The sequence below is a fragment of the Indicator indicator genome, chromosome 1, assembly GCF_027791375.1.
Source record: "Indicator indicator isolate 239-I01 chromosome 1, UM_Iind_1.1, whole genome shotgun sequence".
NCBI classification, from domain to species: domain Eukaryota; kingdom Metazoa; phylum Chordata; class Aves; order Piciformes; family Indicatoridae; genus Indicator; species Indicator indicator.
The window spans coordinates 25,953,629-25,969,764 of record NC_072010.1 but is presented as its reverse complement, the minus strand read 5'-3'; the positions used below and the strand labels follow the sequence as shown (position 1 = coordinate 25,969,764).

The 16,136-nt window shown below is 35.8% G+C and overlaps 1 protein-coding gene across 4 annotated transcripts in view; it reads right to left on the bottom strand.

Annotated features, from left to right (window-relative positions):
* Window positions 1-16,136, bottom strand: part of NBEA (neurobeachin) — a 486,311-nt gene that overhangs the window by 163,822 nt on the left and 306,353 nt on the right. For all 4 annotated transcript variants that reach the window (XM_054387432.1, XM_054387415.1, XM_054387443.1 and 1 more), the window contains one exon: window positions 2,689-2,832. In XM_054387432.1, the coding sequence (XP_054243407.1) occupies window positions 2,689-2,832 (144 nt within the window). The remainder of the gene's footprint in view (window positions 1-2,688; window positions 2,833-16,136) is intronic.

The following is a 16,136-nucleotide window of genomic DNA, read 5'->3' as shown; positions in this document are numbered from 1 at the left end:
TTTTTAAAGTTTAACTTCGCAAATCTAAATATTGTAATATTTATATTCTTTTACTTATATTCTTTTAGTTAAAGGTTTTCTAAAACCTAAAGTCTTTTAAAAAGGTGCCTTCGTTTAATGGAATAAACAATGTTAAATCGTTTTAGTTAAAATTGGACAACCTTAAATCAATTTAAACCTGGTTTATAATGATTTTGTTTAACTCCTATCCCTTATGGAGACAATCCAAATAGCTGTAAACTAGGTTTAAATAGATTTAAGCTTTAAAGTCAAATTGGAGGCATATCTGAAGATAGAAATTCCTATGTGTCATTCCACTCTGAACAGTAACAAGATATAAATGATGCCGTGACATACTGTAACCTGATACATCTGAAAGATTTCCAGATCACATACAGCAAATCCACATAACTCTTCAGAATTAGACAAGAAGGGACAGCGTGGCTTTATCGAGACCTGTTCTTCGGAGCTGTCTGCTTCTTAGGCATAAACTCCACCTTTCTTGCCTCCCGCTTTTCTTGATTTAAATTGCTGGACTCAAGTCACATTGTATATACTGAGAACTGTGGAAACCACTGACATGATTATATGCAAAATCATGCAGTGAAACAGAGGATATGGAGGGATGCAGTTTTTTTCTCTGATGGGTAAAATTTGCAGGAGACACATATGATATCATGTGTGGCCATGAACTCTCAAAACCATTTCAGCTCCAAAAATGAGCAAGAATTGAGTAGCAAAGGTTGCAGTTAATCTAATAGTAAAAATGAGGTAGTGGAATGTGGGTTCGTTTTGAGATCTTCACAGGTTTTGGTACACATATAGCCATCACCATATTACCTCACCACATTTGGATCTGCTTCGCTTGCCCTGTTAGTGTTGAGAGGGAGCAAAAAGACTAATTTCTGCCAGTGGTAGGACAGATGTCCTGTCAACATTTGAAACTTAATTTGTTTCAATTTTTATATATATATACACATATATTTTTTTAATACTGATAATGCCTCCCAATTTCTACACATTGTAAAAAGCAAAGGACTAGAATTACAGTGCCATGTCCTGAAGGAGCAGAGGATGTAATATACGTAGTTATCTCCAGTAAAAGGGTACTTTGCACATTAGTACTTAAGGACACATTGAAATGCCTTTTTTTTTTTTTTAAAGGGATGTAACTAAGGATTGTATTGCATCTGTGTGTGTGAACAACATGGCAGTATTGGGGTATATATAAGAACTTCATAGATGACTGTGAGATCTTCCAGGCTGGGAAAGAATTTTTCATGTCCACTTTGCAGTTCTAATCAATATTTCAATGTAAATGCATATTAAAGCCTTTAAACTATAGGTATTATATACACATTTAGTTGGAATCACTGTTCATAGATAGAAGAATTTAGCATTTAGCAAAAACAGTACCAAGTTTTACTTCTAAAGGAGAAAGAGATACTGTTCAAATTATCCCACTAATGGTCCCACTAGACAAGACTACTTTATTGACCCAAAACAAGTGTCCCACCAATGGTTAGTTGCAGATTGAGAAAGCAAGCAGTTGGACATATTAACTGTGATAATCATATACTGAATGCTACTCCCAAATAAAAGCATTTACTTTCCCCCTCTGCTTTGTTCTAGTTTTAAAGTATGAGACTAACTTATATGTAGGAATTCATTTCTCATTTGAATGTTTTTGTTTGTTTGTTTTATCATCCATTTATGACCTTAGCTTTGCTATAAATTTCCCCTATTGCATCAGAATAGAGTACAGGAACAAAGATAGCTATTTTACAAATTCAATATGCAGAAAAAATCTTGAGACATCACAAAACTTTCCCTTAGTGGAACGGTTTAATAAAGGCATTCCTAAGTGAATTAACCTAATTAAAAAAAAAAAAAAATCACACTGCATTTCACAGTTCTAACATATTTATCTCATCTGAGAGGAGAGTGCCTTTTCAACTTTCAACATGCCCTTCTTTCCAGACTACTTCCCCAGGAAATGTTGTGTTGCCTCAAGACAGAGCTGTAACAAAAACCTACTAGAGGACGGATAAAACTGAAACCTCACTGCATACCTCCACCAGGGAGAAAGGACCAGAAAGTTCTCTCATGTGTATATTTACAAAGGATACATTCCCAGCTCATATGCTAACTAACAAAGTTCATTGCTTGGTTACGGTTTCATTCCTTCTCAGTCATTGGTTACAACAGGCAACTTTTTCCCTCCTTGTGACAGCTGGGTTGACACACTGAAGCTCCCACACTGAAAGAAATGGGTACCAGCAGGAGTGCAGGTGTCTGCTCACAAGCTCCCCGGCACTTGGGATCAGGTCATGAATGCATGCAACTGCACTCTGACTCACAAAACCCTGAGTTGTGGACTTAGTCTGCATTTCCATTTTAACCAAAAAGAAAAAAACACGTTTCACAGTGATTTTACAGGATTTTCAGTAAGAAGTCACAGGCAGCAATAAAAACATTTGAGGTATTGCTACTTCTCACATCTCTGCTGAAAGGGCATGTGCTTTGTAATCAGTTCTCCTAGTTCATGGAAGGAGGACATCATATATTTGTACTGTAATTGTATGCTTAGCTGTCAATATTAAGACACTAACCACAAGGGTTAAAAAATAATAACTTTAAAAAAGGCTTTTGGCTCATATCTTAGTTATAATGAAAAGTTATAAATACCTGCAAGGTTGTCAATCTCTTTCTCTTGGAGCAGGCTAACAGCATCATCATCTCCTTCCAGCATAAGCTCTGTTTCTGCATTCTGATTTACCACAGCTTGACTTCGGAAAGTTTTCTTTGACTTCACTACATCCTCTTCAGTGCCTAAAAAAGTTACAAGTGTTGTGAATTTAGCAGAATAATATCTTAAATATAAAACAACCACAGTCAAGTAGTAAAAAAAATACAGTCTAAATAATGTTTATTGAAAAAGGGAAAGAACATTTTCTAAGACTTTATCAAGCAGTCTTATTTTTTCTTTCAAACTATACTTTGAACAAAATACAGACTGTTTCAGAAAGACTCTCCTGCTTTTAATAATTCCTATTTACTTTATGTTCTTTATGTTTGATGGTCTCATTAGTTTTCCACCTTGAAGAAATTCCACAGGAGTTTCTCTTATGTTCCTGGTGTCCTGACTATGACTGGCTTTTGAGAGCTCATATCTTTAAAGAAAGAAATTGCTTTCATGAATTCAAAATGTGTAATGATTTTCATCTTAGAATTAGGAGGGACAGTATGGTGGAGATGGGTTATCTCAATATACAGTAATCACAAGGTAAGCTATGTAGAAGGTCAGAAAAAAGACAAGCATAGTGAGAGAACTTTGGTGTGCATCTGTGTGTGTGTTTTTAAGGAGCACAATAAAAATGGTGGTGCATGGACATGTGCCAATTACCACAAAACTTCACAAGTTAAGTCTTACCCTTTCTTTTTGCCTACAGCTGAAACCCTTGCATATTCACCTTGGACCACACAAGATCTGGGCATCCTCCATTTCTGCCAACCAAGAAATAAAACTCAAAACATAATCCTCCCTTTCTGTATAATTTGGAAATTTGCTTCCTACCTAAGGTACAGAACGATGGGTGAATCTGAGAGAAACCAGGCATGTGTGGATTTTGTCTTTCACAATGCCTGAACTTTAACATGAAGAATACTATTAAAGCAGATGTAAAATGAGGAGACAAAGCCCAATAAGACTCATGGCCTCGTATTAACAAAGGATAACGAAGAGGGATATAGTAAGTAGATAAGTTAGTGAAGAAGCATGAAATGGAACAAGATGCTTGGTAGTTTTGTTATTACAAACAGTGGGGGAAGTGTTATGATTTTATCTCCTACTCCAATATGAGTCATTTAATTAGTTTGTGCACAGAAGAGTAACACCATAAAAATAAAAGATGCTGGAGGCATATTTTTCTGTAGCAGTGTTTATCCTGTTTAGAGATCACTGTTGATACAACGCTTGATATTGCATTCCACCACAGGCTAAGGCAACCTTACATTTTACATTGCTCGATTTGATACTTCTGTACACTACTGCCATTATCCAGAAATCTGAAACTACAGATCAGGTAAACACAAACGTGGAAGGCAAACCTCCAGCTTTTTCACCAAGCCCAAAACCCAGGACTGCATCTCTAGTCTTCCTGTTTGTTGCTCTCTTCGTCAAGACCATACTGATACTGACAGCAATTAAGACAATACTGATGCCAATGTACACTAATGAACTGATTTGTGATGTGTTCGGCTATTAGGCTGTGATTGTTACCTCACCTGCATATGTTACAACTTAGTATAACAAACTATAATGATTCACCCAATTTAAAACTGAATAAAGTAAACAATGCTTGGAAAAGTTTTCAGTATTATGTCCAAGTTTTTTGCGGTTTTTGTTTGTTTGTTTGTGGGGTTTTTTTGGCTTTTTGTTGAATTTCGTTTGTGTATTTGTTGCTGTTTTTTTTTTTCCCTGATTCACAAAAAAGGAGCAAGAATTGTAGGAGCTTAGAAAAACACAGAGGAGTAATGTGCTGTAACAGACTTTCAATTTTATTATATCAGAATTGTCCTGTGTATTTAATTGCTGGATCAGGATCTTATTACACTTTTGTTTACTGCAAGGGAGTTTAGCATCATTTGACACAAGTAATAGCTCCTGCTGTGAAGCATTTGATACTAAAGGAGCCCAGGCCTGAATTGAGCTAATGCAGTGGAAAAGGAAGCATGAGAATACTGTTCTCCTCCTTTTTGTAGTTCTAGTGAGTGTTAGAAAAGTTTTTTGAGCTTCATAAAATGTGATAATCTTCAAATGAATTACTCCAAATGTACTAATCTGAAGTATTCATAGAGTCAATGAAGATACACTATTAAAATCATGAGAAAAGTAGTTCCAAGCCCTAAATTATTACTAACACTTAAAACAAATCAGAAGAACTGGAAATTTAGAGTATTTTAAATCCCTCGTGATAGGAGCTCCAGCTACAAGATTACAGAAATATTACCAGACACCAATGCATGAAATGTGGTAGAATAAAAGGCATTAAATTAGTTTGGCAAATTTGGAGCTTAGCAACAAGACAAATGTTTCTAAAATCCATTTTGGTTTATAATATTAAAGATACATTTATCTAAAAGAATTATGGTAAACGGTGCTTCTTTGTCTTGATAGAAAAAAGCTCTGGTTTGACTGTTGTTTAAATTTATCACTTTGTTGAGTGCACCTCAGTTTTGCTGTACTGTACCAAACATTTATCTAAATGAGAGTGTACGAGACCCAGAGCTGCCCTTCAATCACTATATCCTTTATGAATTAGAGTTCCATTTATCAAAATTACAGCAAGAAGAGTAAGGTCTCACAGGGCTGTCTCATTACAAGGCTTGTAAACACTGTCCTTACAAAGAAATGGTTTAACACCTAACAAATCAAAAACTGATTTGGAATAGAATTTATTTGAGATCATCTATCTTCGGAAGACGTGCTGTACTGAGTGCACTTCATGGCCTTTCTACCCATTCATCAAGAAATTAACAAGCGAATACCACAGACCACCAGATCTCCTTGGATCCTGAAATGTGAAATATGTTCAAAACAGATCTGTCACAGATGTTCTATTTTTATATTTCAAGATGACTTCAAAAAGGTTTTAAAATATGAGAACCTCTCCAAATAAGAGTAAAAAGCAAAACAACTTGTCTCTTTAAAATCAGACAACAAACTGAATAAAAAATTATATGACACAAAACTATGTCTAGTATTGTTAACAGTGATATAAAAAGGAGAGATGAATAAATGAATGCTTGGTATTTCAGCATGTTTGGGGGAAAAAAAAAAAATCAAGCCTCAAATTATTTTTCAAAGCCCCAGCAAAATTACTATGAAATGAGATTAATTTCGAGATATTTGCCTTAAAACTCTTTTTAGGACACAAGGAGTTTGTATTTTAAAGACACAACACAAAATTGTATTAATGTAAGTTCCAAAATTTCAAATGCATTAAAATAGGGAAAAAAAAATGGTATCATTTCAAGGGAGCAACATTTTGACACTGGGGTGCACAGAACTGGAACTGGCAGATGTTATCATTTCTTGTCCTTATCAAGCTCCCTCTTAAGGGATATTTTTATAGACTGGGATTTGGAAAGAAGCTGTGAAATAAGCAGCTAAATATTTCTTAAGACTACATTTTGCACAAAAGTTAAAGGCAATAAGTCACTCAAACTCGCATTGAAGTCCAGCTGAAGTTAGTGCCTTAATTTCTGAACTCTGAAGCCTCTGTCTTAAAGATATTTCAAGACAATGCACATATAAAACTAGATAAATGATTTAAAGAATAAAAATTATCTTTTGTTACACCTGCTATTATGTTGAGAATTTTTTTAATGTGCATGATAAAAACTGTCTTCCTAAATTCACTTCAGAGTAACTGAAAGAGAGCTCATCTTTGAAAGAAATTACAGAAACCAATCACTGCTTCTCCATGAACCCTCAGCTTCCATGAAAAGGGGAGTGTGTTTTATATATCTGCAAGGTTATATGGGCTGCACAGTAAACTTGTACAGTATTGCCAAGAATTTACTAATCTTTCTTCCAGTAGCATTACTTTTCTTCAAACAGAAATTAAGCAGACAGAAAAAGCCTGTACCAAAGGCTCACAAAATCCTAGTGATTTCCTAAGAATAGAAGAATTCCATGTTATTTTGCAGCTACAGCCTCAAGAAGTACTTAATATAGGCAATATTTAAACAATTGTGGGAGAGGGTTATTGTTATTGTAACATCTGTATTTCTGCCCCTCTCTTTTCAATTAAATCAATAAATTCCCTGTTGGGTTCTGTAGGTCACAACAGGTTCTAGGGATGCAATCTAAGTTTCAAAGACATTGTAGATGTCCAGATCCAGAAAAATGGTTCCCACATAAAATTCTTAAATTAGCAGTACAAATATAACATACTGTTGCTTATATTTATGTTTATGTACACACAAGAAAGGAGATCCAATTCTCCCTCCACTTTTAACAATTCATTATATTTTAAAATACAATGTTTTAATTTTTTTTTTCTCTCTGTACTTAGTACAAAATGGGGTTAAAAATCTGGTTATTTTAAGAAAAGTCTGTTTGGTAATACTGTAACCAACAAAAGGAGACTACTGCTTCTTATAAAGTTGTTTCCATAGTTTACTTCAACGAATTACCGATAAGGCAATTTATGCAGTGAGTGCTCTTTGATCTTTGAAGAGAGATGGCAGAATGGAAAGTTAACCTCATTTTAATGTTACCTAAATATACTGACAGGAAATTCTAATGTTTCCAAACATCTGGAAATCTGCTTCATGGGACGGTGTTCTTCTTTTCTATAAGAAACCCTTTTCATATATTGTCTTTTACAGTTTTATGTGACTTCTAAAGGAGCATTTTGACATAAGTAAAGTCTGTTCTCTTTACAGTAAAATGCTGCATTTAATTAAAACCTCTCTTTTATAGCAGCTAAGTACAGTTTTTCTGAAGCTTAGGTCTCCTCGAAAACTTTCAAGGATAAAGCTGCTTTTTCCTCCTTCCAGATCACTGGTATGTACTGCTCTGTAGAACACTGCTTTTGTTGCCAAATTTCAGCTGTGTAGGGTAACTTTTAATACTGTATTAAATACAGGAATTCAGAATTAGTTCCTTACAAAAGGCTACCTTATAGGTCATGATGTGAACTATGAAATTATATCACAGGTGAAATATAATTTATTAATAAGGTTTGAAAGAACTAAGCTTTATGTTGGGAGAGATTTTTTGTTTATTTTTCAAACTAAATTTTACAGGAAGAATGAAGCTTACGGGTACAGAGAATTAAAATGCAACACTATTATCTACCTTTTTTGTCCATTCAGCATTCTTAGTAATTGAAAATGCTTACTAATTGAAAAAGTTTTGCTTTATATATTCTTCCTAATTTATATATTCTAACAGTTTAAAGCCCTACTTTCATTGCTAGTCTTTACTAACTTGATTAGGCACTGGAACCCTTGCAGCAGTCCCAGCTATGGAGAGCAGCCGCTAGGGAGTGTACAAACTGACCTCCACAAAAGCCACTAAGACCACTCCACCCCAGCTTAACATCTTTCCACATTGCTATGGAGCCAGCCCTCCTAGAACTGCTTTCACTCCATGGGAAATGTGCACCAGGCATCCCTGGATCTGCTCAAGAGACTGGCCTTCTGACTTTGAGTAGCAGACCGGTGCTGGCATATCATGATGAACTGTCCCCACCTGTGTCTGCTAGAGTTGTTATTTAAATTGGAATGTGTTTCTGGAACCAGTGGCTTTGACTGGCATATAATTTAGTTTCCCCCCAGAAAATCAGAGAAGTGACTGTTATTAAAGGAAGGCTGGTTTTAATAGATTTAATAAACACCAGGTATATCCAAATCATATTTGAATTTTAAGAATCTTTGAAAAAATGAGGGAGAAAAAGTATGGAAATTGCACAAAAATTAAAAATTGCATATAGTTGCATTGGAAGTTACTTCCACCGAAAGTAAAACCAAATCACATTTTTGTTTTCTGTATATGATAAATACCTGAAAATTTAAACATAGACCTTCCATATATTTTTTCTTCTAATTTTTATACCTAATATCTGACCAAATTATCTTGAGTCATTTGTAAATAAATATTTTACTGTTGCATATGCTTTCTTTAAAATCCTCAGATGTTTTGCACTGCATAAATGAGACTGATACAAACTATGTGGAGTCTGAGAATATAGGCAAGACCAAAATGAATATTTTTCTCAGATGAGGTTAAGGCCTTTTAAAATAATAAATACTTGTAGTTAAAGTCAAAGTATTATATATTAATATAAGAGGTCCTACATAAAAATACAGATGAAATTACCATGTTGGGTACTTGTTAGTTCTTAGTTTACAGATAGGAAAACTGAGATTGAGAGTGATTACGAAATGAATTTTTAGAAGTTATCAATATTATCAATTATATTTAATTAAGATTTCAAGTGTTCTGAGTATACGAGAAAGGGTTGTGCACTGATTCAGCACTGACCATAAACAGACACCGAGTGAGAGAGATTTGGATATGCCCATGTCCAGCAAATGTTACAAGGCATTCAGGCTCCTGAAGGGCAGTCTTCGTTCTGACTGCAACCAGGAGAAGTCCTTCTAACAGGAACTTAAAACAATTAAATGTTTGTATTTTGATTAAGATGTAGTTTGCCACCGTAACTTGCACACACAAGAATAGGTTCATATTTCATGTCTGATGACCTTTACAAATCCCTGTCAGTTTGAAATGCAACCACTTGGTGTATACAGTACTTTGATAAATTGCAGAAAGAAACCAAATTCTCTGATATGCTGTGGATCACTTAAACAGACAAAGATGATACACAAGAGAAATAATGAAGAACAATAAAATTTTCCTAACTGTGTTTCCAGCCATTTTACAGAAGTACAGTAATAGCTGAGAGGAAAATAACTACATCACACCAACAGTTATTGCTCAGTGGAAAGGACATCAAGGACACTTGCAAGTAAGAGAATTGGATCAATATTAACGCGATTTTCATTTCATGCTTCCCCAACTCCAGTAAGCTGACAATATACTCTGATTATGTGAACTGCCTCTGAGTAACATAGAAAAGGTTATTAGAGCAAGAGGTGGAAATAGAATGCACTTTTTATATTGACAGGTCTGCTAATAGAGTGTACTGATTTTCAAAGCCATGCGATGCATTTTCACAATTTAGTTTTGACAGGAAAGGAATTTCATTTATCCTTAATTCAAAATATTCACATGTAAGCAAAGGTTTCTCAAGACAGGCCAGTGAAGAGGGTAATCAAACTATATCAACAGAAAAATGTAATTAATAAGGTAAGAAGGAAAAGTTGATTGAATTTAAATATATAAGACATTATAATGAAATAATAAAATGAATCTGCTAAACAAGGCATTCTATGCTTTTGAAATAGCACCTGATAAGATGTGTTTAAGAGAAAATGTAAGTGAAATACATCTCAACATTCAGGTCTGGATTATGTCTGGAAAGTTTTAGATCTGAGTTTTAAATACCTAACCCAAGCACATATTCTGTAGGAAAAGCCATGTTCTGACTCTACCTTCTTGTGAAGGATCAAAGCTGTTGGACTTCTAAAGAGGCACACTCCATACTGAGGAATTGCATCCACATATGCTAGCCTCAGTTTTGTTTCCTGCTCACAAAAAAATCTAATTGAAAAGGCCAATAATGAGAAAGTCTTGGGAAGAAATGAAATGCTCTTTAGAAATACAAACACTTGATGTATGCTAGCACTAGCAGCCCCATGGTAATACAGGGGCAGGTGAGAAACATGATCCTACTTCTTGTAATGGGATATTCTACATCAATATATTTAACCCTTACCTTAGAGTCTTCACACCACGAGACTGGTCCAAACCCTAATACTTTTAAAAAGAAAGATATATCTATGGTATTATTGTTTGTCTTTAATTATTGAATGTTCTCCCTCTGTGGACAAAGCATGGACTAGAAGGCAACTTTGTCCCTCAGTGCTTAAGCGTTTGCTATCAAGTCCAAACAAGATCAGCTCTTTGGAAACACCCACTGTACACAAATACAATAGGATGGCAATAAAAACAAACAAAAAAAAATCATTCTGTAGTGCAGAAAATGAAGGTGTATGAAGTAAGTTTTAAATTATTTTATAGTAGCTATCCTAATTTCAGTAGTGAACTATTTTAATTTCTACCAAGACTACTCATTTGCAGAAGAAACACTCAACAGGTCATGATCAGTGCTTCGAGCAACCTATTAGTAAGTCTGAAATGTTTTTTCTTTCTGGAATTTCTTTTCAAATGAAATTCTGTTCTTTTGAGACATAGAGAGAAGGAACATCTCATGCACTCTTTACACAGGGAAAACCTCCTATACGTGACATGAAGTCCCCTGTAACTGTTTCTTAAAAAGATTGTCCCCATTATATATAAATAAAATTGTCAATACAATAATGTCACTAGAACATCTTGGTTTACTTTCCATCGCATTGCCCTTGACTGTGCAATCCAATGGGTCTTTTTTTCCATACAAATTTCATATCATCCTCACATAGATCACCACAGCTTTAGAACTGGCATACATAATTCTCACTTCAGCAGCAACCCACCAACCAGCTGGTGGGAGGAACTGTTTCTATTTCTGTGTAGATCAATGCCTATAGCAACGCCAGACAAAGGATATACAGATTACCCACAGGATATACACATTTGTGAGGCAGCAGTGTGGTACTAACATTGGGATATTTGTGTTTAACTTGTAGTGCTACTAAGAGACCACGCTCTAGTAGCAACAGACAGCAATTCTGTTTGGTCCAGGTCACTGCAAATAGTCACTGCAAATTTCCTTCTAGACAGCAATTATCTATCAAATCAAATCAAAGCCTTTCTATTTGCTTCATTTTGGGTAGAATTTTACTCTGTGTTTTTTGTGGTTTGTTGGTTGCTGTTGTTTTTTGTTTGTTTGTTGTTTTGTTTTAACAAAAATAGCTGCATTTAGAAAATGTCTTTGTTCCATGCAGCCTAGCAGATGAAAAGCAAAACAGTAAGGGTACACATGGTATCATTGCGAAAGTAGATTCGGAGAGTCTGTTATTAAAACAGCTCAATAAGATAACCAACAAGATTTTCATTACTTTGCTTCTGAAACAGGTGAATGGTTATCACTGTCCCACGTGTAAAGCCAGTGTGGGAATTAAGGAGAGCTAACTCACAGAAATCTTTGCTGCAGTCAGCAGTATTTTATTTCACTTTCCATTAAACTGTTGCATGTGGTCTGGAATGTCTTTCACTCTGCTTTGCAGGGATTTTGGGGCTGTTCAGTCTGGAGAAGAGAAGGCTCCGAGGAGACCTTATTGTGACATTTCAGTATCTGAAGGGGGCCTACAAGAAAGCTGGGGAGGGACTTTTTAGGATGTCACCTAGTGATAGGACTAAGGGGAAAAGAGCAAAACTAGAAGTGGGTAGATTCAGATTGGTTGTTAGGAAGAAGTTTTACACCATGAGGGTGGTGAGACACTGGAACAGGTTGCCCAGGGAGCTGGTGGAAGCCTCATCCCTGGAGGTTTTTAAGGCTGGATGAGGCTCTGAGCAACGTGGTCCAGTGTGAGGTGTCTGTTCCCATGGCAGGGGGATTGAAACTAGATGATCCTTAAGGTCCCTTCCAACCCGAACAATTCTATGATTCTATGATTGCAAGAGAGTGCAAACCTTCAAAGCAACTTGCACAATTTCTAGGTTTATGTTAAATTTTCAACCACTAGCAACATTATTTTCCATTCAGATTGGAGTTGAGATGCTATTTAGACAGCATGATCAGCTATTTTAAGGTCTGGGGACTGAATGACTTGTGCTACATGGCAAAAGTGACACCAATAAAACACTCTTCGAGCATTATCCATAGTTCTTTCAGCTGGGAAAGTATAACTATTGCAGATGATGTTTAGGGCTTTAGACAAATACGCTGTGAGATACATTCTTTAGCCATGCACTAAGGATAAGAAAAAAGTCATCTCATGATGTAGCATACATGATATGCAAACCAAAATTAAATACATAACTGGAAACATGCATAATCTTCTGGCTGACAGAGTTATTAGCAAGTTGTCTTCCATGTCATGCTGGATAGTGCATATTTGAGAATTTATCCATGAAATGTATTTGACTTTTAATACAGTGCTTTCACTAGAAGTTTCTTTATCCCTGCCTATACTTTGCACAATACTGAAACTTACAAAATTTTCCAGTTTTATCACTACACTGGTACTTTCTGTGCATGTTCCAAAGCTAACACTATAAAATGAGAAACACAAAATAAGTGGTATTGAAGAACTATGCTTGTAGGGATAGGGAATAGCCAGTGCATGTACACAATAATTGTTTAATGTGTAAAAATTTTACTATTTATGTGAAACTCTTTCAAGAATTTGAATATGATATAATCCATTTTCTGTGATAAATACAGTGTAATGTAAAAAAAAAAGAGTAAAAATATTTAGGTATATTAAAATATATACTCTCTTTGAAAATTAATTCCTTCATTTATTTCCTTTGTACATGCTGATTCCTTTCGCTTTGTGAAAGACAATAAAAATTCTATATTGAAGAGATTCCTGCAATCTGCCTCTGTCCACTCAACTTATCTTTACTTTAGAGTAAAGCTTTACAGTAAAGTACAGAAGCTTGCTTAAACCTGAGCTTGTTGCCTGAATGCTTGTCATGCCTCCTACTGGCTGTCAGAAAGAGTGTGAGAGTCAAGTCTTAAAATCTGCACTATAGCCTCCTAATTCTAGGTTGCAATGGTTGCAGCACTGCTGGAATAATAGCCCTCTATTCCAACCATGAATTTGTCAGGCTGTCCTAGACAGATCTTCAGAAAACACCTTTCTTGGTACAGGCAGAAGTGGAACTTCATCTTGCATGTTTAGACCTTTTTGGTCTAGCTTTGATTTCTTTACTCAATTATTGGTGCTATTGAAAAACTTTTTCCTTTTACAAATTACATGTGTTTCCATTCACTCATATACAAAGTGGAGAACATAGTTCTGCAGTTAAAAAAGACACCGAGAATAAGAAAGAGTAGAGAATAATTAAAACTGGAATATTTTGAGCCAAAGATCATAGCAATACTAGGGACAAGACTCCTTAACATTGAGTCTTGAAGCATAGAAAATAGGAGGTAAGAAAAGCACAAGGTAAAACCTGAGTCCCAAGAGATACATTCACTCAACTGTGAAAGTTGTCCTGAAGAACTATCAGACCTCCACTGACAGAATGTTCTCCCAAAATATTTCTGTGAGATGCACTGCATATACACGGGTCAATAACTTCTATTTCTTCACCAGTTAGCAATGGAATGAACACATCTTTGACATGGTTTTAAAAACTTTTCACATCATAGTAATTTACTGCTTTTGGTAAGTAAGTGACTTTCATTTTTCAGAACAGACAGATAGTGTATTCTTTTAATATGAAAATACAATAGTTGAACAGAGAAAAATGTAGCTAGAATGCTAAGAATGGCAATGATTGCAATGTTTAGGTCTTCGGAATGGTTTTGCAGGGCAATTTGATTACTTCAGGAATATTCTGGAGTCATATGCTTTCAGATGAAGAAGTGAGAAACACAAGTACTTATGTTAACTGCTGGTAAAAAGCCAGAAAGTTAAGAGGAGCTAAAATCCAAGTCATTAAAATCCAACTCATGCCAGATAACATGAAAATCTCAGGGTGAAGGTGTTTGAAACCCAACACAGAGGTTTTGGGGGGAAAAGAAAAAAAAAAAGTTTTCATATCCTATTTGGCTCTGTGAAAACATTGAGTAAGAATCAAGACAGAGATTCTGGCATTCCAAGCTTAAGGAAATAATTAGAAAAAAACCCAAAAGACTATTTGATAAAAATGTATTTAAAACATCGTAAAGCTGCTATAAAAATTCCTGTGCTATAAATAGCATATAACAGGGAACAGATATTTAGAGACTGCAAAGATCTGTTAGGACACAATTGCAACTCATTTCTATCACCTAATCAGGCAAATGTAGCTCAGACATTGAACGTTCAATACAAGTCAGTATAATAGTGTGCAGCACTATTATCTAAGCAAACTCCATTACAGTGCACACCTTGAAGGTATCTTTTATTACATTGCAGTGGGAATTACATAGGAATGAGTATTATCATAATAGCAGATATATTTAATAAATGCATGATGGGAAGGGGGGAAGAGTATCAGAAAGAAGAGAAAGGAGAGCAAGTTAAATCTAGTATTTTGGATTCAATTATTCTCACAACTAGGATTTTATTTTGCAGATCCTTCCAGTAATACCTAATATAAGCTCTTACTCCTGGATTTACTTTAAATAAACATAATTTTAATCTGTATCTGATAATTACCATGCAAAATATTAAGTGGAAACAATTAATAGGTAATGTTTTCCCTACAACCCTGTGAGGATTAAATATTTGGAAGTTATTTGGAGAAGCAGTGGATGGCACTGTTGGGCTACAATTATAAGGCTGTAGTTGTAAATCCTAAATCTTAAAAAAAACCACAGATTTTTGCAGCTCCTTCAGGCACACAAGTCAGATGTCAGCTCACTCAGAGTACATTGAAAATTTCACAATCAATGTGGAAGTTAGTTCATATACTGAAAGTTGTGTAATAGGAGTATTATTTCAGGTGTTCCAAGTGAAGCAGAATGGTTCACACGCTTGTCTCATATTTCAGCATGATCACATTTAGACTGAAGAACAAAGAGGACTTACTTGATGACACATGTAAGCATTGTTAGGGATTAACGACTTATGCTCACCAATGAACATTAAAACTGCTAAACCATGTGCCTTAGCACCACATCTATGCATCTTTTAAACACCTCCAAGGATGGGGATACAACCACGTCCCTGGGGAACCTATTGCAGCAATGTGCCCCTGTTGCAGAAGTCAGTATTTTCCTGGGCTGTATTAGGCTAAGCACTGTCAGCAGGTGGAGAGAGGTGATCCTTCCCCTCTATTCAGCATTGGTGGGCCACACCTGGAGTGTTATGACCAGTTCTCATCTCTCCATTATTACTAGAGAGATGGACATCCTGGAGACAGTCTAATGAAGTGCCACAAAGATGATTACGGGACTGAAGCATCTCCAGTTCATGGGACATTTTGATGTCTTATCACCTGAAAATGTCAAGGTAAGCTTGTTTGTAAAACACTGACTTAGCTTTCTAGAGCAACATTTGGCACATGCCAAGTGTTTGTTTGAAGTTTCCTACATCTATCTTGTTCTAACATTGCCTGCAGAAGGCAGGGAGCCCAGCTGTTCTGAAGATGAAAGTCTGAAGGTGAGGGAATCAACTGCTCTGGACTTCTCAGCACTGAGAATTTAAGAAGGACATTGAGATACTTGAATGTGTCCAGAGAAGGGCAACGAAGCTGGTAAGCGGCCTCGAACACAAGCCCTACGAGGAGAGGCTGAAGGAGCTGGGATTGTTTAGCCTGGAGAAGAGGAGGCTCAGGGGTGACCTCATTGCTGTCTACAACTACCTGAAGGGAGGTTGTAGCCAGGAGGGGGTTG